Raw genomic sequence first — 24674 nt, forward strand, 5'->3', positions numbered from 1 at the left:
GCTCACACTGTTAGAGCTGCGGCTTAGAAAAGCAGGTGGTTGTGGATTCTAGCCTTGTTGGGCCGGACACCGCTCCAGTCATTAGGTTGGTGCTTTCAGCTGCTCCGTCTTAAAACTCGGCTTAATGTCGGAGAGCAGACGTGGGTTAGTAATTATTTTTTGTTTTACGTGTGTATCCTCTTTTATAGCCATGTAGACCATTGGCCCCCTCTCTCCTGCATACACAGGGGTCATGAAATGGGGAAGTTGTGAAGGGGCCATGGGGTCAGGAAGAGGGTTTGGGGGGTGAAGGGGCCATGGGATCAGGAAGAATGTTTGGGGGGTGAAGGGGCCATGGGATCAGGAAGAATGTTTGGGGGGGTGAAGTGGCCATGGGGTCAGGAAGAGGGTTTGGGGGGGTGAAGGGAGACAAGGTGAGGAATGGGGGACATGGGGTGAGGAAGGGGAATGGGGGAGGGGGGTGTGAAGGCAAAGATGAGGTCGTAGCCAGTCCTAATGAGGCCATTCCCAGCAGTCAAGGACCCTCACCTTGCGCCCCCTTACCCTACAAACTCTCACCTGATGCTCCCATACCTTATAACCTTACCCCTCCAACCCCCCCCCCCCCCCCAACCGAAACGCTGATTGCCTACCTCCAGGGGCTGAAAATGGCAGTGGCCAACTACCGCCCCCCCATTCCTTCTGGTGACTGAACGGCTGTGGCTAAACACCACCCCCCCCCCCCAGCGAAACAGGTACGAGGGATGCATCCAAGTCTGGACCCGCCACGCCCTCTCACCCCAGGGCGTATTAGTCGTGGGCACCTCCTGTCCTCAAGGTCCACAAACCAGGTCGGTTTTCCAAGATAGCCCTGCTTCAGCACAGGTGGTGCAAACTGAGCCCACCTGTGCTGAAGCAGGGATCATGAACCTGTTGGTGGCCCTTGAAGTCTGGAGTTGGCTAGCCTTTGACTGAGCCACCTGTGCTGAAGCAGGGATCATAAACCTGTTGGTGGCCCTTGAAGACGGAGTTGGCTGGCCTTTGACTGAGCCACCTGTGCTGAAGCAGGGCGATCCTTGAGCACCTATATTAAGAGCAGTATAAATGTTACGGCGGTGGGTGAGCGGATCGCGCCTGTTTGATTTTGGCACCTCTTTTGGCGCGGCGAGGGAATGGGATATGACGTCCGTAACGGGCGGGGGTTTCTCTTTCCCCCCTCTCTGTGGCCAGGTAAATACGTGGTGCTGTTTTTCTACCCGTTGGATTTCACCTTCGTCTGCCCCACGGAGATCATCGCGTTCAGCCAGAGCGCCGCGGCCTTCCGCAAGATCAAGTGCGAGGTCGTCGCCGCCTCCGTGGACTCGCATTTCTCGCACCTGGCGTGGTAAGAACCGCCGGCTGCGGGGGCTGACCCGCTGTACTCGCCCCGGTCATCTGGTCACTTTGCCCCTACGTGGGACTGATCCTATAACCCATTACACACGTCCCTCTCATTAGGTCACTTTGCCCGTACGTGGGACTGACCCTTTAACCCATTACACAAGTCCCTCTCATTAGGTCACTTTGCCCCTACGTGGGACTGACCCTTTAACCCATTACACACGTCCCTGTCATTAGGTCACTTTGCCCCTACGTGGGACTGACCCTTTAACCCATTAAACACGTCCCTGTCATTAGGTCACTTTGTCCCTACGTGGGGCTGTCCCTTTAACCCATTACACACGTCCCTGTCATTAGGTCACTTTGCCCCTACGTGGGGCTGACCCTTTAACCCATTACACACGTCCCTGTCATTAGGTCACTTTGCCCCTACGTGGGACTGACCCTTTAACCCATTACACACGTCCCTGTCATTAGGTCACTTTGCCCCTACGTGGGACTGCCCCTTTAACCCATTACACACGTCCCTGTCATCAGGTCACTTTGCCCCTACGTGGGACTGACCCTTTAAATCCTTCCACCTCTCTCTCTCCCAAACTGCCACGCTCTTCCTCCCGGCAACCAAGATGTTAACGAAAGTCGGTTTTTAAAAAAAAATAAATGTGTAAAACTCTCCCACAAAACCCGCAGGGTGCGGCGTTGCTAATCTGCGAGCAGCACCCCCATCTTATCTCTCGGGCTGTAACCGATGTCCCCACCCTCGTGTTACTCTGCAAAACTGTCCCCAAAAATAAAAAGAACTGGACTTTATCCCTCAGTACATGGCAGCGTTTCACTTCTTAGTCTGCAGGAGTGTGGTCCTTCTGTGAACATTTTAGGGGGATCAGACGCTGTTATGTGCACGAAGTTCTCGCTAAATAGTGTAACCCCGTTTTTTCTGGATACAGGTTTCTGATTTTGAAACCAGTCGGCGGGCGGTCGGACGCACGAACTGCGCTGTAACCAGCACCGGCGTAAACCTCAAATGCGGGCTCCAAACCAAAGGGGCCGGTGGGTTTTCATATTTTTTTTTGGGCGGGGAGTAAATGCCACACAGTAACATCCACAACCCCAAACCTTATTGGGATCAGCTGTACAGCTGGACCAATCCCCACGCTATGTAATATCCGCACCCCAAAACCTTAATGGGATCAGCTGGACCAATCCCCACACTATGCAACACCCCCTAACATCTGCACCCCAAAACCTTAATGGGATCAGCTGAACAGCTGGACCAATCCCCACCCTATAATATCCGCACCCCAAAACCTTAATGGGATCAGCTGTGCGGCTGGACCCATCCCCACGCTATGTAACACCCCCTAACATCCACAACCCCAAACCTTATTGGGATCCGCTGTACAGCTGGACCAATCCCCACGCTATGTAATATCCGCACCCCAAAACCTTAATGGGATCAGCTGGACCAATCCCCACGCTATGTAATATCCGCACCCCAAAAGCTTAATGGGATCAGCTGGACCAATCCCCACACTATGCAACACCCCCTAACATCTGCACCCCAAAACCTTAATGGGATCAGCTGAACAGCTGGACCAATCCCCACCCTATAATATCCGCACCCCAAAACCTTAATGGGATCAGCTGTGCGGCTGGACCCATCCCCACCCTATATAACACCCCCTAACATCCGCACCCCCCAAACCTTAATGGGACCTGCTGTGCGGCTGCACCAATCCCCACGCTATGTAACACCCCCTAACATCCACAACCCCAAACCTTATTGGGATCAGCTGTACAGCTGGACCAATCCCCACGCTATGTAATATCCGCTCCCCAAAACCTTAATGGGATCAGCTGGACCAATCCCCACACTATGCAACACCCCCTAACATCTGCACCCCAAAACCTTAATGGGATCAGCTGGACCAATCCCCACCCTATAATATCCGCACCCCAAAACCTTAATGGGATCAGCTGTGCGGCTGGACCCATCCCCACGCTATGTAACACCCCCTAACATCCGCACCCCCCAAACCTTAATGGGACCTGCTGTGCGGCTGGACCATACTCCATCCTGATGTATACGCCGTCCCACAACGAGCACCCCACTTTACCTTTCTGTTTCAACATTGCCCCTCTCGTCCCCTCTAGGGGTGTAAGCTCTCCGGACGAGCGGGGGTCCCCCTTACCGTGCGTATCGGTTTGCGCTGGCCTGTCCGTGTTTGTCCTTAGCCGCGCAGTAGTACAAGAGTACTGGGCGTTACCACTCCGTGCGTTCTTCACCGCCCGCTGACCGGTCTCAGTGAGGGGAATGTCCCTAAAATGAGGATACAACAAACGGTTTTACCCTAAGGGACCTCGGGCCTGCCTAAATTGCCCACCCAGTGGGGTGGGGGGGTGTCAGAGGGTCTCCAGAGCTGAACCCCATTCATTTTATGTCCGGGGAGCCTCTGCTCGGCTGCCAGGGTTCACAATATGGCCGCTTTCCCGGCTGGCCAATCGGAAGCTGTGACCTCATCGGTGCGGCTTCCTATTGGCCCATGGGCCGCGGGAGCTATTTTTTTGATCCTGAAATCCCTGCTTGGTTCCCGTCGTCTGCCTTCGTTGGGCGGCGTCTCACCTCTTCTGCTGCCTCCCCCTTCTACATTCAGGGTGAACACCCCCCGGAAAGAGGGGGGTCTGGGCCCCATGGATATCCCTCTGGTGTCTGACCTGAAGCGCACCATGGCGCAGGATTATGGGGTGCTCAAGGAAGAGGACGGGGTCACGTTTAGGTGCGTGTGAGAAGGTGGTTTCCATGTCCCATAGCTCCCTCCTGTCTGTCACTGTGTCACCCTGCGGGGGGAGGGACAGACTCCATGTCCCATAGCTCCCTCCTGTCTGTGTCACCCTGCGGGGGGAGGGACAGACTCCATGTCCCATAGCTCCCTCCTGTCTGTGTCACTGTGTCACCCTGCGGGGGGAGGGACAGACTCCGTGTCCCATAGCTCCCTCCTGTCTGTGTCACTGTGTCACCCTGCGGGGGGAGGGACAGACTCCATGTTCCATAGCTCCCTCCTGTCTGTGTCACCCTGCGGGGGGAGGGACAGACTCCATGTCCCATAGCTCCCTCCTGTCTGTGTCACTGTGTCACCCTGCGGGGGGAGGGACAGACTCCATGTCCCATAGCTCCCTCCTGTCTGTGTCACTGTCACCCTGCGGGGGGAGGGACAGACTCCATGTCCCATAGCTCCCTCCTGTCTGTGTCACTGTCACCCTGCGGGGGGAGGGACAGACTCCATGTCCCATAGCTCCCTCCTGTCTGTGTCACTGTGTCACCCTGCGGGGGGAGGGACAGACTCCATGTCCCATAGCTCCCTCCTGTCTGTGTCACCCTGCGGGGGGAGGGACAGACTCCATGTCCCATAGCTCCCTCCTGTCTGTGTCACTGTGTCACCCTGCGGGGGGAGGGACAGACTCCATGTCCCATAGCTCCCTCCTGTCTGTGTCACTGTCACCCTGCGGGGGGAGGGACAGACTCCATGTCCCATAGCTCCCTCCTGTCTGTGTCACTGTGTCACCCTGCGGGGGGAGGGACAGACTCCATGTCCCATAGCTCCCTCCTGTGTCACCCTGCGGTGGGAGGGACAGACTCCATGTCCCATAGCTCCCTCCTGTCTGTGTCACTGTCACCCTGCGGGGGGAGGGACAGACTCCGTGTCCCATAGCTCCCTCCTGTCTGTGTCACCCTGCGGGGGGAGGGACAGACTCCATGTCCCATAGCTCCCTCCTGTCTGTGTCACTGTGTCACCCTGCGGGGGGAGGGACAGACTCCATGTCCCATAGCTCCCTCCTGTCTGTGTCACTGTCACCCTGCGGGGGGAGGGACAGACTCCATGTCCCATAGCTCCCTCCTGTCTGTGTCACTGTGTCACCCTGCGGGGGGAGGGACAGACTCCATGTCCCATAGCTCCCTCCTGTGTCACCCTGCGGTGGGAGGGACAGACTCCATGTCCCATAGCTCCCTCCTGTCTGTGTCACTGTCACCCTGCGGGGGAAGGGACAGACTCCGTGTCCCATAGCTCCCTCCTGTCTGTGTCACCCTGCGGGGGGAGGGACAGACTCCATGTCCCATAGCTCCCTCCTGTCTGTGTCACCCTGCGGGGGGAGGGACAGACTCCATGTCCCATAGCTCCCTCCTGTCTGTGTCACTGTGTCACCCTGCGGGGGGAGGGACAGACTCCGTGTCCCATAGCTCCCTCCTGTCTGTCACTGTGTCACCCTGCGGGGGGAGGGACAGACTCCATGTCCCATAGCTCCCTCCTGTCTGTGTCACTGTGTCACCCTGCGGGGGGAGGGACAGGCTCCATGTCCCATAGCTCCCTCCTGTCTGTGTCACTGTGTCACCCTGCAGGGGGAGGGACAAACTCCATGTCCCATAGCTCCCTCCTGTCTGTGTCACTGTGTCACCCTGCGGGGGGAGGAACAGACTCCATGTCCCATAGCTCCCTCCTGTCTGTCACTGTGTCACCCTGCGGGGGGGAGGGACAGACTCCATGTCTCATAGCTCCCTCCTGTCTGTGTCACTGTGTCACCCTGCGGGGGGAGGGACAGACTCCATGTCCCATAGCTCCCTCCTGTCTGTGTCTCTGTGTCACCCTGCGGGGGGAGGGACAGACTCCATGTCCCATAGCTCCCTCCTGTCTGTGTCACTGGGTCACCCTGCGGGGGGAGGGACAGACTCCATGTCCCATAGCTCCCTCCTGTCTGAGGTACTGTGTCACCCTGCGGGGGGAGGGACAGGCTCCATGTCCCATAGCTCCCTCCTGTCTGTGTCACTGTGTCACCCTGCGGGGGGAGGGACAGACTCCATGTCCCATAGCTCCCTCCTGTCTGTCACTGTGTCATCCTGCGGGGGGAGGGACAGACTCCATGTCCCATAGCTCCCTCCTGTCTGTGTCACTGTGTCACCCTGCGGTGAGAGGGACAGACTCCGTGTCCCATAGCTCCCTCCTGTCTGTGTCACTGTGTCACCCTGCGGGGAGGGACAGACTCCCCATAGCTCCTTCCTGTCTGTGTCACCCTGCGGGGGGAGGGACAGACTCCGTGTCCCATAGCTCCCTCCTGTCTGTGTCACTGTCTCACCCTGCGGGGGGAGGGACAGACTCCATGTCCCATAGCTCCCTCCTGTCTGTGTCACTATGTCACCCTGCGGGGGGAGGGACAGACTCCGTGTCCCATAGCTCCCTCCTGTCTGTGTCACTGTGTCACCCTGCAGTGGGAGGGACAGATTCCATGTCCCATAGCTCCCTTCTGTCTGTGTCACCCTGCGGGGGGAGGGACAGACTCATAGCTCCCTCCTGTCTGTGTCACTGTGTCACCCTGCGGGGGGAGGGACAGACTCCATGTCCCATAGCTCCCTCCTGTCTGTGTCACTGTGTCACCCTGCGGGGGGAGGGACAGACTCCGTGTCCCATAGCTCCCTCCTGTCTGTGTCACTGTGTCACCCTGCGGGGGGAGGGACAGACTCCATGTCCCATAGCTCCCTCCTGTCTGTGTCACTGTGTCACCCTGCGGGGGGAGGGACAGAACCCATGTCCCATAGCTCCCTCCTGTCTGTCTCTGTGTCACCCTGCGGGGGGAGGGACAGACTCCATGTCCCATAGCTCCCTCCTGTCTGTGTCACTGTGTCACCCTGCGGGGGGAGGGACAGGCTCCATGTCCCATAGCTCCCTCCTGTCTGTGTCACTGTGTCACCCTGCGGGGGGAGGGACAGACTCCATGTCCCATAGCTCCCTCCTGTCTGTGTCACTGTGTCACCCTGCGGGGTGAGGGACAGACTCCATGTCCCATAGCTCCCTCCTGTCTGTGTCACTGTGTCACCCTGCGGGGGGAGGGACAGACTCCATGTCCCATAGCTCCCTCCTGTCTGTGTCACTGTGTCACCCTGCGGGGGGAGGGACAGACTCCATGTCCCATAGCTCCCTCCTGTCTGTCACTGTGTCATCCTGCGGGGGGAGGGACAGACTCCATGTCCCATAGCTCCCTCCTGTCTGTGTCACTGTGTCACCCTGCGGTGAGAGGGACAGACTCCGTGTCCCATAGCTCCCTCCTGTCTGTGTCACTGTGTCACCCTGCGGGGAGGGACAGACTCCCCATAGCTCCTTCCTGTCTGTGTCACCCTGCGGGGGGAGGGACAGACTCCGTGTCCCATAGCTCCCTCCTGTCTGTGTCACTGTCTCACCCTGCGGGGGGAGGGACAGACTCCATGTCCCATAGCTCCCTCCTGTCTGTGTCACTATGTCACCCTGCGGGGGGAGGGACAGACTCCGTGTCCCATAGCTCCCTCCTGTCTGTGTCACTGTGTCACCCTGCAGTGGGAGGGACAGATTCCATGTCCCATAGCTCCCTTCTGTCTGTGTCACCCTGCGGGGGGAGGGACAGACTCATAGCTCCCTCCTGTCTGTGTCACTGTGTCACCCTGCGGGGGGAGGGACAGACTCCATGTCCCATAGCTCCCTCCTGTCTGTGTCACTGTGTCACCCTGCGGGGGGAGGGACAGACTCCGTGTCCCATAGCTCCCTCCTGTCTGTGTCACTGTGTCACCCTGCGGGGGGAGGGACAGACTCCATGTCCCATAGCTCCCTCCTGTCTGTGTCACTGTGTCACCCTGCGGGGGGAGGGACAGAACCCATGTCCCATAGCTCCCTCCTGTCTGTCTCTGTGTCACCCTGCGGGGGGAGGGACAGACTCCATGTCCCATAGCTCCCTCCTGTCTGTGTCACTGTGTCACCCTGCGGGGGGAGGGACAGGCTCCATGTCCCATAGCTCCCTCCTGTCTGTGTCACTGTGTCACCCTGCGGGGGGAGGGACAGACTCCATGTCCCATAGCTCCCTCCTGTCTGTGTCACTGTGTCACCCTGCGGGGTGAGGGACAGACTCCATGTCCCATAGCTCCCTCCTGTCTGTGTCACTGTGTCACCCTGCGGGGGGAGGGACAGACTCCATGTCCCATAGCTCCCTCCTGTCTGTGTCACTGTGTCACCCTGCGGGGGGAGGGACAGACTCCATGTCCCATAGCTCCCTCCTGTCTGTGTCACTGTGTCACCCTGCGGGGGGAGGGACAGACGCCATGTCCCATAGCTCCCTCCTGTCTGTGTCACTGTGTCACCCTGCGGGGGGAGGGACAGACTCCATGTCCCATAGCTCCCTTCTGTCTGTGTCACCCTGCGGGGGGAGGGACAGACTCATAGCTCCCTCCTGTCTGTGTCACTGTGTCACCCTGCGGGGGGAGGGACAGACTCCATGTCCCATAGCCCCCTCCTGTCTGTGTCACTGTGTCACCCTGCGGGGGGAGGGACAGACTCCATGTCCCATAGCTCCCTCCTGTCTGTGTCACTGTGTCACCCTGCGGGGGGAGGGACAGACTCCGTGTCCCATAGCTCCCTCCTGTCTCTGTCACTGTGTCACCCTGCGGGGGGAGGGACAGACTCCATGTCCCATAGCTCCCTCCTGTCTGTGTCACTGTGTCACCCTGCGGGGGGAGGGACAGAACCCATGTCCCATAGCTCCCTCCTGTCTGTCTCTGTGTCACCCTGCGGGGGGAGGGACAGACTCCATGTCCCATAGCTCCCTCCTGTCTGTGTCACTGTGTCACCCTGCGGGGGGAGGGACAGGCTCCATGTCCCATAGCTCCCTCCTGTCTGTGTCACTGTGTCACCCTGCGGGGGGAGGGACAGACTCCATGTCCCATAGCTCCCTCCTGTCTGTGTCACTGTGTCACCCTGCGGGGTGAGGGACAGACTCCATGTCCCATAGCTCCCTCCTGTCTGTGTCACTGTGTCACCCTGCGGGGGGAGGGACAGACTCCATGTCCCATAGCTCCCTCCTGTCTGTGTCACTGTGTCACCCTGCGGGGGGAGGGACAGACTCCATGTCCCATAGCTCCCTCCTGTCTGTGTCACTGTGTCACCCTGCGGGGGGAGGGACAGACGCCATGTCCCATAGCTCCCTCCTGTCTGTGTCACTGTGTCACCCTGCGGGGGGAGGGACAGACTCCATGTCCCATAGCTCCCTTCTGTCTGTGTCACCCTGCGGGGGGAGGGACAGACTCATAGCTCCCTCCTGTCTGTGTCACTGTGTCACCCTGCGGGGGGAGGGACAGACTCCATGTCCCATAGCCCCCTCCTGTCTGTGTCACTGTGTCACCCTGCGGGGGGAGGGACAGACTCCATGTCCCATAGCTCCCTCCTGTCTGTGTCACTGTGTCACCCTGCGGGGGGAGGGACAGACTCCGTGTCCCATAGCTCCCTCCTGTCTCTGTCACTGTGTCACCCTGCGGGGGGAGGGACAGACTCCATGTCCCATAGCTCCCTCCTGTCTCTGTCACTGTGTCACCCTGCGGGGGGAGGGACACTTATGTTCTGCTCTCCTCTCTCTCAGGGGTCTCTTCATTATTGATGATAAGGGGATCCTGCGTCAGATTACAATTAACGACCTCCCAGTCGGCCGCTGTGTGGAGGAGACAATGCGCCTGGTGCAGGCGTTCCAGTTCACCGACACAAAAGGAGAGGGTGAGGCTGCCACTGCCCGTGTGTGTGTGTGTGAGGGTGAGGCTGGCACTGCCCGTGTGTGTGTGTGTGAGGGTGAGGCTGGCACTGCCCGTGTGTGTGTGTGTGAGGGTGAGGCTGGCACTGCCCGTGTGTGTCTGCCACTGCTGCTGTACGTGTGTGTGTGAGGGTGAGGCTGGCACTGCCCGTGTGTGTGTGTGTGAGGGTGAGGCTGGCACTGCCCGTGTGTGTCTGCCACTGCTGCTGTACGTGTGTGTGTGAGGGTGAGGCTGGCACTGCCCGTGTGTGTGTGTGTGAGGGTGAGGCTGGCACTGCCCGTGTGTGTCTGCCACTGCTGCTGTACGTGTGCTGTGTGTGTGAGGGTGAGGCTGGCACTGCCCGTGTGTGTCTGCCACTGCTGCTGTGTGTGTGTGTGAGGGTGAGGCTGGCACTGCTGCTGTACGTGTGCTGTGTGTGTGTGTGTGTGTGTGTGTGTGTGTGTGTGTGTGTGTGTGTGTGTGTGTGTGTGTGTGTGTGTGTGTGTGTGTGTGTGTGTGTGTGTGTGTGTGTGTGTGTGTGTGGGTGAGTGAGGCTGGCACTGCTGCTGTACGTGTGCTGTGTGTGTGTGTGTGTGTGTGTGGGTGAGTGAGGCTGGCACTGCTGCTGTACGTGTGCTGTGTGTGTGTGTGTGTGTGTGTGTGTGTGTGTGTGTGTGTGTGTGTGTGTGTGTGTGAGGGTGAGGCTGGCACTGCTGCTGTACGTGTGGTGTGTGTGTGTGTGTGTGTGTGTGTGTGTGTGTGTGTGTGAGGGTGAGGCTGGCACTGCTGCTGTACGTGTGTGTGTGTGTGTGTGTGTGTGTGTGTGTGTGAGGGTGAGGCTGGCACTGCTGCTGTACGTGTGTGTGTGAGGGTGAGGCTGGCACTGCTGCTGTACGTGTGTGTGTGTGTGTGTGTGTGTGTGGCTGGCACTGCTGTTGTACGTGTGCTGTTTGTGTGTGTGAGGGTGAGGCTGGCACTGCTGCTGTACGTGTGCTGTGTGTGTGTGTGTGTGGGTGAGGCTGGCACTGCTGGTGTGTGTGTGTGTGTGTGTGTGTGTGTGTGTGTGTGTGTGTGGGTGAGGCTGGCACTGCTGCTGTACGTGTGTGTGTGTGTGTGTGTGTGGGTGAGGCTGGCACTGCTGCTGTACGTGTGTGTGTGTGTGTGTGTGTGGGTGAGGCTGGCACTGCTGCTGTACGTGTGTGTGTGTGTGTGTGTGTGTGGGTGAGGCTGGCACTGCTGCTGTACGTGTGTGTGTGAGGGTGAGGCTGGCACTGCTGCTGTACGTGTGCTGTGTGTGTGAGGGTGAGGCTGGCACTGCTGCTGTGTGTGTGTGTGTGGGTGGGTGAGGCTGGCACTGCTGCTGTACGTGTGCTGTGGGTGTGCTGTGTGTGAGGCTGGCACTGCCGCTGTACGTGTGCTGTGTGTGAGGCTGGCACTGCTGCTGTACGTGTGCTGTGTGTGTGAGGGTGAGGCTGGCACTGCTGCTGTGTGTGTGTGTGTGTGTGTGTGTGTGGGTGAGGCTGGCACTGCCGCTGTACGTGTGCTGTGTGCTGTGGGTGTGGGTGTGGGTGAGGCTGGCACTGCCGCTGTACGTGTGCTGTGTGTGAGGGTGAGGCTGGCACTGCCGCTGTGTGTGTGAGGGTGAGGCTGGCACTGCTGCTGTACGCGTGTGTGTGTGAGGGTGAGGCTGGCACTGCCGCTGTACGTGTGCTGTGTGTGAGGCTGGCACTGCCGCTGTACGTGTGCTGTGTGTGAGGCTGGCACTGCTGCTGTACGTGTGCTGTGAGGCTGCCACTGTCACTGCCCGTGCTGTGTATACAGTACATGTCATGTAGTGATAGTAGGCACTAACACTTCCTACACTGTGTGTAGTAGTGCTGGTAGTAACGTGTGTGTGTGTGTGTGTACTATGTCACTACTGCTGTGCGTCTGCCATCTCCTTGTGCAGAGTCCTATAACCCTCTCTATCTCCTCAGTGTGCCCTGAGGGTTGGCATCCAGGGGACGGCACCATCAAACCCACCGTAAAGGACAGCAAGGCGTACTTCTCACAGCACAACTAACAGGCCCGTCCCTGCAGACAACATATTGTGTGTCCCCTTTTGCCGAGAGGAACCCTGTTGTGCAGCAACATGCCCTGTACTCTCCACCCTGTCCCCCCCATCCTGTGAGCGCGGTGACCCCACTCTATCACCATTAAAATGTATTGAGGCTCTTTATCTGCCCTGCGTCTGACTCCGCTACGTCTGCAAACCATGTGGCGCAGGGGGGCGACCACCCCGTCCCATGTGTGAAGCTCGGGTATATTGAACAATGGCCCTTTTTTGGGGGGGTTTGTCCCCATGACCAGTGGCAGATTTTCCCAAGAGGCCTTGGGTGGCAATTTTGGTGGGCGGCAGAAATGTCCGCCCCCATATACAGACGCTGCACTATTGGGCCTGATGGGGGAAGGCACTTACCTGGGGCAGCCTCCTCCAAATTACAGCGTCCAATGAGGCTGTGATGTCACATGGCGTCTCGTTGACGGTGCGTTACCATGCCGACATCAAATGATGTCACGTTTCGGAAGGAGGCGGCTGCCGCTTCTAAGTGGCGGTGGGGGGTGGGGTGGGGGAGCGCCATGGAGGTAAAGGTTGTCGATGTGATCCGTGCTAGTTTCCCCTCTTCTGTCCTCCATCCTGGGGGTGGAGGGGGGGAGGAGAGATTGAGTAGGACAGTGGCCCGTGAAAACAGTTGTGCACATTTATTGGCACACCTGGGTGGGGGGTGGGGGGGGAAAGGCTGGCTTCCCTGGAAACATCAACTGCTGGAATCTTCCATCAAAGGAATTGCCTTTTATTTAGGGGTACGAGACAGGGCTGCCCTCTGTCACCATGATTGTTTTAATATAGCAGTGGAGCACTAGCACAATGTTTGATGGATGTTAAGGTAGGCACCACTGAACAAAACAAAATAATGCACGTGCTCCGCACACAACTTTAGTGAAACTTCTTTGTCTTTGGTCACTGTTTCGTCACAGAGATTGTATTTGTGATTATTTTTTAATTAAAATTCTAAACGCAATGTCTGTAACAACGCAAAGAACTTTGACTTAGAACGCGTGTGCTCGGCGCACACCTGTTTTAGCTATTTGCACTTTTATAGTTATACTAACTGTCTCTGTGTGTGTGTGTGTGTGTGTGTGTGTGTGACTCGGGTGTGTCTGCCTGTGCCTCTGGTATGTTTGTCTCTCTCTCTCTGTGTGTGTGTGAGTGCCTCTGTCTCCCAAGCTGGGTTGCTCCTGCGCATGTGCGCTGAGCCCGGCCGCCCCGACGTGCGACGGCCGCACGCCCATAAGTAGCGTGACGTCATTTGCGTTACGGTTTTTTACTTACAGCGCCAGGATTTTTCCCCCACGTGATATACTGCATGTGCCAGCACAGACCAGCGGGACTGACCATCTCTGGAGCCGCGATCCCGTGCGTCCAGATCAGAAACCACATCGCATTAATCCACTGGCGCGGGGGGCGGGGCCTCCGTGGTGGCGTAACCGCAGCAGTGCCGAAAACAGTGTTGCTACATCCGTGTGTTTGCAGAGAACACACTGATTTAAATACTTCTCTCTTTAAAGAATCTAATCTGGCACACCCCTAACACCCACCCCGCCTCCTTCTTGGTGCCCGCTTTGCAGCTGGACCAAATTCCAACCCCCAAACCTTAATGGGGTGAGCAGGGCGGCTGGGTCATACTCAACCCTGATGTATACCACCCCCTACAACCAGCAGCCGCTTAACCTTTCGTTTCAACACTGAGCCCCCTCATTCCCGCTAGATTGTAAGCTCTCAGGACGAGCAGGGCCCTCGGTATCTCGAAGCAGGAGACCGCAGAGGCCTCCGGGACGTTACCGTTTGGCGACGACCCCCGCTGAGGTGTTTGGGAATCCGCGGCGGAACCAGATTGGGGGGAAACTGGAGCCAGATCATTTTAAAACCGGTTTATGACGGGAGAGGATTTGCGGAAGTGACGCTCGCGGGTTCCACCTCCCCCCCCCCCCCCATCGTTACTCGGGAGGGGCCGCGTCATTGAAGCGATCTCTTTTTCGCGAGACGACCGCGTCCGTTACGCGCGCGGCCGGAGCTGTTAAACCGTCGGGGTATACAAGAGGTCCGGAAAGCCGTGTTCAAATCACGTGGCGAACGGGAGCGATTACCCAAAGGAAATCCAACAGGTCAGGTTTTAAGGATATCCCTGCTTCAGCACAGGTGCCTCAGCCTAGAGCAGGGGCGGCCGACTCCTGTCCTCAAGGACCACCAACAGGTCAGGTTTTAAAGGATTTCCCTCAGTTGAAGGCTGAGCCAGCTGTGCCGAAGCTGGGACTGGTTGAGCCACCTGTGTCGAAGCTGGGACTGGTTTGTGCCAGCTGTGCTGAAGCTGGCACTAGTTGAGCCCCCCTGTGCTGAAGCTGGGACTGGGCTGAGCCAGCTGTGCTGACGCTGGGGACAGGGTGAGCCCCCTGTGCTGAAGCTGGGACTGGGCTGAGCCAGCTGTGCTGAAGCTGGGGACAGGGTGAGCCCCCTGTGCTGAAGCTGGGCTGAGCCAGCTGTGCTGACGCTGGGACAGGGTGAGCCCCCTGTGCTGAAGCTGGGACTGGGCTGAGCCAGCTGTGCTGACGCTGGGACAGGGTGAGCCATCTGTGCTGAAGCTGGGACTGGTTGAGCCCCTCCTGTGCAGAAGCTGGGACTGGTTGAGCCCCCCTGTGCATGCTTTAATGCTCAATAATAACGGCAGTAAGCGAGCAGTTAAATCAGAGACGCGACGTACGAAATAATGCTTAGCGCGTATATACCATGTGATGCACAGATCAAGACACGGGCGGAACCCGTGGCCAGAATTGCTGCCGGTTCTGCCGCCCCGGAACCCACGCCTTGCAGACGCCCATCCTCCCACAGCGCCGGGAATGCTGCTCCGGCAGTCCTGTCGGGTCCAGGTTCTCTGCGTCCTCTCCCGTCCGCCCCCGCCAAGGTCCTATCCCGTGGAGGGCGGGTTAGTCTGTGCGGGCCCCACCGCGGGGAAGTTCTAACGCAGAAACGTTAGGTCCCATCGGAATGCACGGTCCCAACTTCTGCATTGGGTGGTCCCCCTCCCGAATCACTTCACCGGTCCCTATCTGCAAGGCTGGGGGGGGGGGGATAAGCCCCTTACCCACCTATCACCCCAAAGTCTGGAGAGGTAACCTGTAAGCAGGGGCTCTTTGTGGCAGTCTCGGAGTCTAGGTGGGTGCCTGTTGAGGGCCCAGCTTCTGGCAGGTCTGGGGTTCTTGTTATCAACACAACTTTGTGCACAAGACTTCATCTCCCTAAGCAGCACAGCTGTGACTGTGCTCAGTAGTCTCTTGGGCTGTCCCCAGCAGGGTTTTTTTTTTTTTTTTACCCTTGTCTGATTATCCAGGTGGAGCTGGTTAATTGACACGCTGCAATTAACCAGCTCTCTGCTGGATTTCACAGACCACTAGATGCTATTATTTAAATTGGGATAAGTCCCTGTAGGGGTGAGGGGGGGGGGCTGGTGAAGGGTTGTGGCAGGGGTTGGTACATAGACTTACACCGGAACCCACCAATCGAAGTCCCCCCACCCCCCCTAAAAATGACGAGAACCCACAGACACACCAGTTTTAGCTTTTGCCTATCTGGGTTCCCGGAAACTAGAAAAAGGACAGAATATCTCCCAAATAACTGAGATAATTAGACCGGCGACCAGGTGAGGTTTTCCGGATAGCCCTGCTTCAGCACAAGCAGCTCAACCAGTCTCAATCAGTCTTTGACTGAGCCGCTGATTGAGCCACCTGTGCTGAAGTAGAGATATTCAGAGGACTTTACCTGTTGGTAACCCGTGAGGACTGGAGTTGGCCAGTCTTTGACCGAGCCACCTGTGCTGAAGCAGGGATATCCTGGAAATCTCACCAATTGGTAACTCTTGAATACTGGATTTGGCCACCCCTGACGTGGACAGACTGGAAGCCAGCGTCCATAAGGACGGGATACACGCTATTCACCAACGAAGTCGGTTTTTATTAACTCACGGCGCCAACAGACAAAGACAAGAGACCGAAAAACGAGTTGGCTAACCCAAACTTGGGACCTGCGCGGCCATGACACCTGGGAGCGCAGAAGAGGATCAAATGTAATGTAGAACAACCGCACATAAGTTACGGCGGGCGAAAACGGGATCAAGACGCTCCACCGTACGGCGTCATGAGAGCTGTCTCTGAGTAGGGTCATCGGCTCTGCACTTCTGTAAATTTAGGCTGTGCTGACAAAGCTGTGTAATACGGCAGACGTGCGCTTATAAGGGGGGGGTCCCATGTTACAATTTACAAGAAGCCAGAAGTGACCACACCATTGTATTTCTATCATTAAAACTTAAATGAATAAGATTTTGGTATTTTTTTTTTTGTTTGTTTTTTTTAACCCTTTTTAAAAAAAAGAATAGAGAATCCCATCGTTCTGCTGGATTTGGAGTTTTATATTAAGTTGGGATGAAAAGGGTTAAAAAAAATAAATCTTAATGTCATAATGTTCCTTAATGAAATGTAACCATCATTAAAGCAAAGATTTGGCTGATTTGGAGAAAAATACTTATGTGGGGGGGGGGGGTCTTTGACGGGGGAGGGTGTCGATCAAATGTTTCCCACCCACCCTCGTCCTTATTAGAGAGACGTTAAGGGGGGAGATGGGGACAGAAGGGGGCTTTGCCTGCGCAAACTCTTGCCGATCACACAGGCAAGGTGGAGCAGGCACAGGAAGTGTGAGCAAGTCTCGGCCCACCGTGTAATATAACGATTTGTTTGTGCGTGAGCGCAGTCACACACCTCTGACAGGTCCACGCGCCCCCCCCCCCCCCCCCCCACCCGGCCTCTCCCCGTTACCTCTTAGCATACAGTGCTTCCACTGCAGCAAGGGATTCTGGGTAACGACGTGCAAATGAGCGCTCAGCGTCACCGTTTCCTTCATGTCCACTGTAACCTGGGATCCTGAGCGTACGCCGGCCGTGTGACCAAGCTTTCCAGCACAGCCTGGGGTTACAGAAGTGTAGAGCCAGCAACCCCTACTCACAGACAGCCTTTTTTTTTTTTTTTGGGCCTGGCCGGTAAATACCAAGTGTGAAATTTAAGGAAGCAATCCGGGAAACCTTGGAAAGGGGGCGACTCTTACCTTCCCCGTCAGTGTCTGTTCCTCTGCGGATAATAATGAAGTGTGGTTGTCCTAGGGGCATGGGGAATAAATCCTATTTCCTATTATAGATGCTTACCATACTGAGTTAAGTTATGGTGAGTAAAAAAAGTGACAAAAACCCTCCACAGCAAAGCAAATATGCAAATGTAAATACAACTGTATGCTCATCTGCACGTCTTAGGCAGGTCTGCAATCCTGCCTTTCCCCATTATCACCCAGCATACAGCGCTTCCACTGCAGCAAGGGATTCTGGGAAATGACATGCAGCCCTGCCTCTCGCCATTATCACCCAGCACACAGCACTTCCACTGCAGCAAGGGGTTCTGGGAAATGACATGCAACCCTGCCTTTCCCCATTATCACCCAGCACACAGCACTTCCACTGCAGCAAGGGGTTCTGGGAAATGACATGCAACCCCGCCTTTCACCGTTATCACCCAGCACACAGCACTTCCACTGCAGCAAGGGATTCTGGGAAATGACATGCAGCCCTGCCTTTCCCCATTATCACCCAGCACACAGCACTTCCACTGCAGCAAGGGGTTCTGGGAAATGACATGCAACCCTGCCTTTCCCCATTATCACCCAGCACACAGCACTTCCACTGCAGCAAGGGGTTCTGGGAAATGACATGCAGCCCTGCCTTTCCCCATTATCACCCAGCACACAGCACTTCCACTGCAGCAAGGGATTCTGGGAAATGACATGCAACCCTGCCTTTCCCCATTATCACCCAGCACACAGCACTTCCACTGCAGCAAGGGATTCTGGGAAATGACATGCAAATGAGCACTCAGTGCCACTTTTTGCTTCAAAAAACATTTTTAACATGTTTCCCTATGGTAAGCCCCATCCTTTAGCCAGTTAATCAACCCCACACTGAGGAGACCCATTAAGGTCGAAACGGCTGTCTGTGGGTGGGTTTTCTGGCTATGCACCTTAACCCTGACTGTGCTCAAAGCTGTGACCATGCAGCAAGGTTAAGCCTATAGGGAACCATGTTAAAAATGGTTTTTGAAGCAAAAAGTGGCACTAAGTGCTCATTTGCATGTCATTTCCCAGAATCCCTTGCTGCAGTGGAAGCGCTGTGTGCTGGGTGATAATGGGGAAAGGCGGGGGTTGCAGACCTGCCTAAGACATGCAGATGAGCACACAGTTGTATTTACATTTGCCTATTATAGATGAATATTGATCTTATTTTGGGGTAGTACCCGCCTCTTCCAGCAGGGGCTGACGTGGCCTTTAAAGATTCTGGATCATGACAAATTCTCTATTTCAGCGGGTTCTCTGCCTTTTTGTGCTCCCCCCCTGGCTAGAAAACATTTTGCCCCTAATGAATAAATCTTATTGCTGACACAGAACGTGTGATCCCAGGCAGTATGGCGTCCTGAGCACGTGGGGGGGGGGGGGGACACACGCTTAATAATCCCCCCCCCCCCACCAACTGCCCCTCAGTGTGTGCCGGCAGCATGGGGGCGGGTGTAGCTGCCACTCACAGCAGGGGCTTCCAAAAGTCACGCCCCCACAATGCATTGCTGCTGTTGATGCAAAGCATTCTGGGAAGCTCCTGCTGCAATTGGCAGCTACACCTCTCCCCCACGCCAAGGCGCAGTTTGGGGGGGGGGGGGGGGCGGCGACAGCGACGTAGCGCCCAAAGAAATGCGTTGCCGCCGTCGCGCGCGCTTGTAGTAGGCGTGACAGAGCGATGGCTTGGGTGCGATCGCTGGAAGTCACTTCAATTTGATTTTTTCAGCGACCGCCGCCTGACGTCGCCGTAAGCGCAGCCTCAGTGCGCAGTTCCCCCCCCCCCACACAAGCTCGGGACCCCGTTATACTGCCACCGCAGCCATTATAAATGTTATTGGGGACCCTTTGGAGACCCGCGATGAATCCCCTCTTTGGGAATCCCGGTAATATATATTTACACGTATCTGATATTGGTGCAGTACTTCGCTCCTCCAGCAGAGGGTGATCTGACACTAAATGTAAAAGTGTACAATGCAGAATTCTCTATTACATGTGATCTGTCTCCCGAGACAAAGTTTCTCCATGTAATCACCACGCAGGGCTGACCCTTTATCCCATTACACACGTCCCTGTCATTAGGTCACTTTGCCCCTACGTGGGGCTGACCCTTTAACCCATTACACACGCCCCTGTCATTAGGTCACTTTGCCCCTACGTGGGACTGTCCCTTTAACCCATTACACACGTCCCTGTCATTAGGTCACTTTGCCCCTACGTGGGACTGACCCTTTAACCCATTAAACACGCCCCTGTCATTAGGTCACTTTGCCCCTACGTGGGACTGACCCTTTATCCCATTACACACGTCCCTGTCATTAGGTCACTTTGCCCCTACGTGGGACTGTCCCTTTAACCCATTACACACGCCCCTGTCATTAGGTCATTTTGCCCCTACGTGGGACCGTCCCTTTAACTCATTAAACACGTCCCTGTCATTAGGTCACTTTGCCCCTGCGTGGGACTGGCCCTTTAACCCATTACACACGCCCCTGTCATTAGGTCACTTTGCTCCTACGTGGGACTGTCCCTTTAACCCATTACACACGTCCCTGTCATTAGGTCACTTTGCCCCTACGTGGGACTGACCATTTAACCCATTAAACACGTCCCTGTCATTAGGTCACTTTGCCCCTACGTGGGACTGTCCCTTTAACCCATTACACACGTCCCTGTCATTAGGTCACTTTGCCCCTACGTGGGACTGTCCCTTTAACCCATTACACACGTCCCTGTCATTAGGTCACTTTGCCCCTACGTGGGACTGTCCCTTTAACCCATTACACACGCCCCTGTTATTAGGTCACTTTGCCCCTACATGGGTCTGACCCTTTAACCCATTAAACACGCCCCTGTCATTAGGTCACTTTGCCCCTACGTGGGACTGACCCTTTAACCCATTACACACGTCCCTGTCATTAGGTCACTTTGCCCCTACGTGGGACTGACCCTTTAACCCATTACACACGTCCCTGTCATTAGGTCACTTTGCCCCTACGTGGGACTGTCCCTTTAACCCATTACACACGTCCCTGTCATTAGGTCACTTTGCCCCTACGTGGGACTGTCCCTTTAACCCATTAAACATGTCACTGACAATCGGTCCCTATAGGTTGCGATCTGCCATTAAAAGATCCCACATAATAAAGCTTTCTGTATCTCTCTCATACAGTACAATACAGGGGGAGGAGGGGCCATTGGGAGAAGGGAATCCTGCCCCGCAGAGCTTACACTCTAATATGCAGAGTGACACAGATACAATACAGGGAGAGGGGGAACCATTGGGAGAAGGGAATCCTGCCCCGCAGAGCTTACACTCTAATATACAGAGGGACACAGATACAATACAGGGAGAGGGGGAACCATTGGGAGAAGGGAATCCTGCCCCGCAGAGCTTACACTCTAATATACAGAGGGACACAGATACAATACAGGGAGAGGGGGAACCATTGGGAGAAGGGAATCCTGTCCCGCAGAGCTCACACTCTAATATACAGAGAGACACAGATTCAATACAGGGAGAGGAGGACCCATTGGGAGAAGGGAATCCTGCCCCGCAGAGCTTACACTCTAATATACAGAGGGACACAGATACAATACAGGGAGAGGAGGGACCATTGGGAGAAGGGAATCCTGCCCCGCAGAGCTTACACTCTAATATACAGAGGGACACAGATACAATACAGGGAGAGGAGGGACCATTGGGAGAAGGGAATCCTGCCCCGCAGAGCTGACACTCTAATATACAGAGGGACACAGATACAATACAGGGAGAGGAGGGACCATTGGGAGAAGGGAATCCTGCCCCGCAGAGCTGACACTCTAATATACAGAGGGACACAGATACAATACAGGGAGAGGAGGAGCCATTGGGAGAAGGGAATCCTGCCCCGCAGAGCTGACACTCTAATATACAGAGGGACACAGATACAATACAGGGAGAGGAGGAGCCATTGGGAGAAGGGAATCCTGCCCCGCAGAGCTGACACTCTAATATATGGAGGGACACAGATACAATACAGGGAGAGGAGGAGCCATTGGGAGAAGGGAATCCTGCCCCGCAGAGCTTACACTCTAATATACAGAGGAGTAAAGGGTTAATAAGAGTTTGAACCCTATGCTCTGCCTGGCTCCAGGCTGCGGGGTTTCCTGTATGGGATGAGATAGGGTGTGTACATGAGGATGTGTCTGAGCTTCAAAGGAAATGACCGTGTGCGTCTGGTTTCAACACAGCCCGAAAATATTTCCCAACCCCAGGATCTTATACATGTGAGAGCGACTGAGGTCACCGGGTGCAGGGAGCAGGGTGTCACCCCTATCACACAGGGACGGGCACCTAACATCGCAGTAACCCGCCTCCTGAGAGCCTTATTGCCCCTGTAACGTGTTATCGCAGTAACCCCCCTCCTGAGTGCCTTATTGCCCCTGTAACATGTTATTGCAGTAACCCGCCTCCTGAGTGCCTTATTGCCCCTGTAACATGTTATCGCAGTAACCCGCCTCCTGAGTGCCTTATTACCCCTGCAACATGTTATCGCAGTAACCCCCCTCCTGAGTGCCTTATTGTCCCTATAACATGTTATTGCAGTAACCCGGCTCCTGAGTGCCTTATTACCCCTGCAACATGTTATCGCAGTAACCCCCCTCCTGAGTGCCTTATTGCCCCTGTAACATGTTATTGCAGTAACCCGCCTCCTGAGTGCCTTATTGCCCCTGTAACATGTTATCGCAGTAACCCGCCTCCTGAGTGCCTTATTGCCCCCGTAACATGTTATCGCAGTAACCCGCCTCCTGAGTGCCTTATTGCCCCTGTAACATGTTATCGCAGTAACCCGCCTCCTGAGTGCCTTATTGCCCCTGTAACATGTTATTGCAGTAACCCGCCTCCTGAGTGCCTTATTGCCCCTGTAACATGTTATCGCAGTAACCCGCCTCCTGAGTGCCTTATTACCCCTGCAACATGTTATCGCAGTAACCCCCCTCCTGAGTGCCTTATTGTCCCTATAACATGTTATTGCAGTAACCCGGCTCCTGAGTGCCTTATTACCCCTGCAACATGTTATCGCAGTAACCCCCCTCCTGAGTGCCTTATTGCCCCTGTAACATGTTATTGCAGTAACCCGCCTCCTGAGTGCCTTATTGCCCCTGTAACATGTTATCGCAGTAACCCGCCTCCTGAGTGCCTTATTGCCCCCGTAACATGTTATCGCAGTAACCCGCCTCCTGAGTGCCTTATTGCCCCTGTAACATGTTATCGCCTTCTCTGCTATTCCTGATCCTGATTTTTTCCTCACGTACATCTCGTCCTCGTTACACGCCCGCCTCGTTAGGCAGTGGGTGCAGCTTTGGCTCTCACTGTGCCGTGTATGCAAATTGTGACGTCTCTTATCCTAGTAATCAACTGCAGGGCCGTGGGCGGACGCTGTGTGTGCCAGATAGCACTGTATATTAACAAGCACGATGTGTGTCACAGGGAGGGGAGCGAATGCTAATAACAAGTCTAGTTATTTCAACAACGCCGAGTGCCTTATTGCCCCTGTAATTTGTTACTGCACTAACCCGGCTCCTGAATGCCTTATTGTCCCTGTAACATGTTATTGCAGTAACCCGCCTCCTGAGTGCCTTATTACCCCTGTAACATGTTATTGCAGTAACCCGCCTCCTGAGTGCCTTATTGTCCCTGTAACATGTTATCGCAGTAACCCGCCTCCTGAATGCCTTATTGTCCCTGTAACATGTTATTGCAGTAACCCGCCTCCTGAGTGCCTTATTACCCCTGTAACATGTTATTGCAGTAACCCGCCTCCTGAGTGCCTTATTACCCCTGTAACATGTTATTGCAGTAACTCGCCTCCTGAGTGCCTTATTGTCCCTGTAACATGTTATTGCAGTAACCCGCCTCCTGAGTGCCTTATTACCCCTGTAACATGTTACAGCAGTAACCCGCCTCCTGAGTGCCTTATTGCCCCTGTAATATGTTACTCCACTAACCCGCCTCCTGTGTGCCTTATAGTCCCTGTAACATGTTATTGCAGTAACCCGCCTCCTGAGTGCCTTATTGCCCTGTAACATGTTATTGCAGTAACCGTCCTCCTGAGTGCCTTATTGCTCCTGTAACATGTTATCGCAGTAACCCGCCTCCTGAGCGCCTTATTGCCTCTGTAACATGTTATTGCAGTAACCCGCCTCCTGAGCGCCTTATTGCCTCTGTAACATGTTATTGCAGTAACCTGCCTCCTGAGTGCCTTATTGCCTCTGTAACATGTTATTGCAGTAACCCGCCTCCTGAGCGCCTTATTGCCTCTGTAACATGTTATTGCAGTAACCCGCCTCCTGAGCGCCTTATTGCCTCTGTAACATGTTATTGCAGTAACCCGCCTCCTGAGTGCCTTATTGCTCTGTAACATGTTATTGCAGTAACCCGCCTCCTGAGTGCCTTATTGCCCCTGTAACATGTTACTGCAGTAACCCGCCTCCTGAGTGCCTTATTGTCCCTGTAACATGTTACTGCAGTAACCCGCCTCCTGAGTGCCTTATTGTCCCTGTAACATGTTATCACAGTAACCCGCCTCCTGAGTGCCTTATTACCCCTGTAACATGTTATTGCAGTAACCCGCCTCCTGAGTGCCTTATTGCTCCTGTAACATGTGTGTGTGTTCTCTTTATTACATCTTCCCACCCTTCTCTTTTGGGAGAGTAAGTTGGGGAGGGGGGAGGGGGGGGGAGGATGTTGAGGGAACTGGGTTAAAGGTTTGGGAAGATGCCAGGCGACAGACACGGGATATACTGGAAAAGAGAGGTGGTAAAGAGGGGAGGGCGGGGAGGAAGGGGCGAGAGGGGGGGAGGAAGGGGCGAGAGGGGGGCAGGACGTCCTGGAAATGAGGTATAGGATTCTGGGTTATAGGGTCATCTCCCCCCCCCCATCTGCGTATACTCCTCCTACGCCTGCACACTATCTTAAATCATATTTCGCTGGCCCAGTGAGTCCCTGACCCGCAGAGCTGACAATCTACGTCTGGTGACGGAGGCCCTGGGAGATATAGTGACCTGCACAGGGAAGAGACCTGATACACCAGGGTTCACAAGAGGCAGCGATCGCACTGCCAAACTCTACGTGTGTATCTGCAATTCTCCTGGTAATCTGCATATGACCAGCCCTGTCCCTAAATGCCCCCTACTCTGTATGTACCCATATCCAAATTATATTGATTATTAAGCTCGGCTAACACGGTACAGATACCTCTACATACATAATATATATATAATATATATATAATATATATATACCACAATTATTAAGGTTATGGTGGTTAAAAAAGGTGACAAAAATCCTATAATCCTATATATATAGGATTATAGGATTTTTGTCACCTTTTTTAACCACCATAACCTTAATAATATATATATATATATATATATATATATATATATATTATATATATATATATATATATATATATATATATATATATGTAAAGCAGAAAGTAGCCGTGTTAGTCCAGTTGCGATAGT

At 55.0% G+C, this 24674-nt stretch overlaps 2 protein-coding genes across 2 annotated transcripts in view; one reads left to right on the forward strand and one right to left on the reverse strand.

Annotated features, from left to right (window-relative positions):
- The window catches only part of LOC142475388 (peroxiredoxin-2-like), a 13558-nt gene extending 1412 nt beyond the window's left edge, over window positions 1-12146 (forward strand). Inside the window, exons 3-6 of the mRNA XM_075581304.1 lie at window positions 1210-1363; window positions 4014-4136; window positions 9784-9914; window positions 11905-12146. Of these exons, the coding sequence (XP_075437419.1) occupies window positions 1210-1363; window positions 4014-4136; window positions 9784-9914; window positions 11905-11990 (494 nt within the window). The 3' untranslated portion in view covers window positions 11991-12146. The remainder of the gene's footprint in view (window positions 1-1209; window positions 1364-4013; window positions 4137-9783; window positions 9915-11904) is intronic.
- Window positions 1-24674, reverse strand: part of JUNB (JunB proto-oncogene, AP-1 transcription factor subunit) — a 52377-nt gene that overhangs the window by 22289 nt on the left and 5414 nt on the right.

This window comes from Ascaphus truei, unplaced genomic scaffold (genome assembly GCF_040206685.1).
Source record: "Ascaphus truei isolate aAscTru1 unplaced genomic scaffold, aAscTru1.hap1 HAP1_SCAFFOLD_1203, whole genome shotgun sequence".
In the NCBI taxonomy this organism is placed as follows: Eukaryota; Metazoa; Chordata; class Amphibia; order Anura; family Ascaphidae; genus Ascaphus; species Ascaphus truei.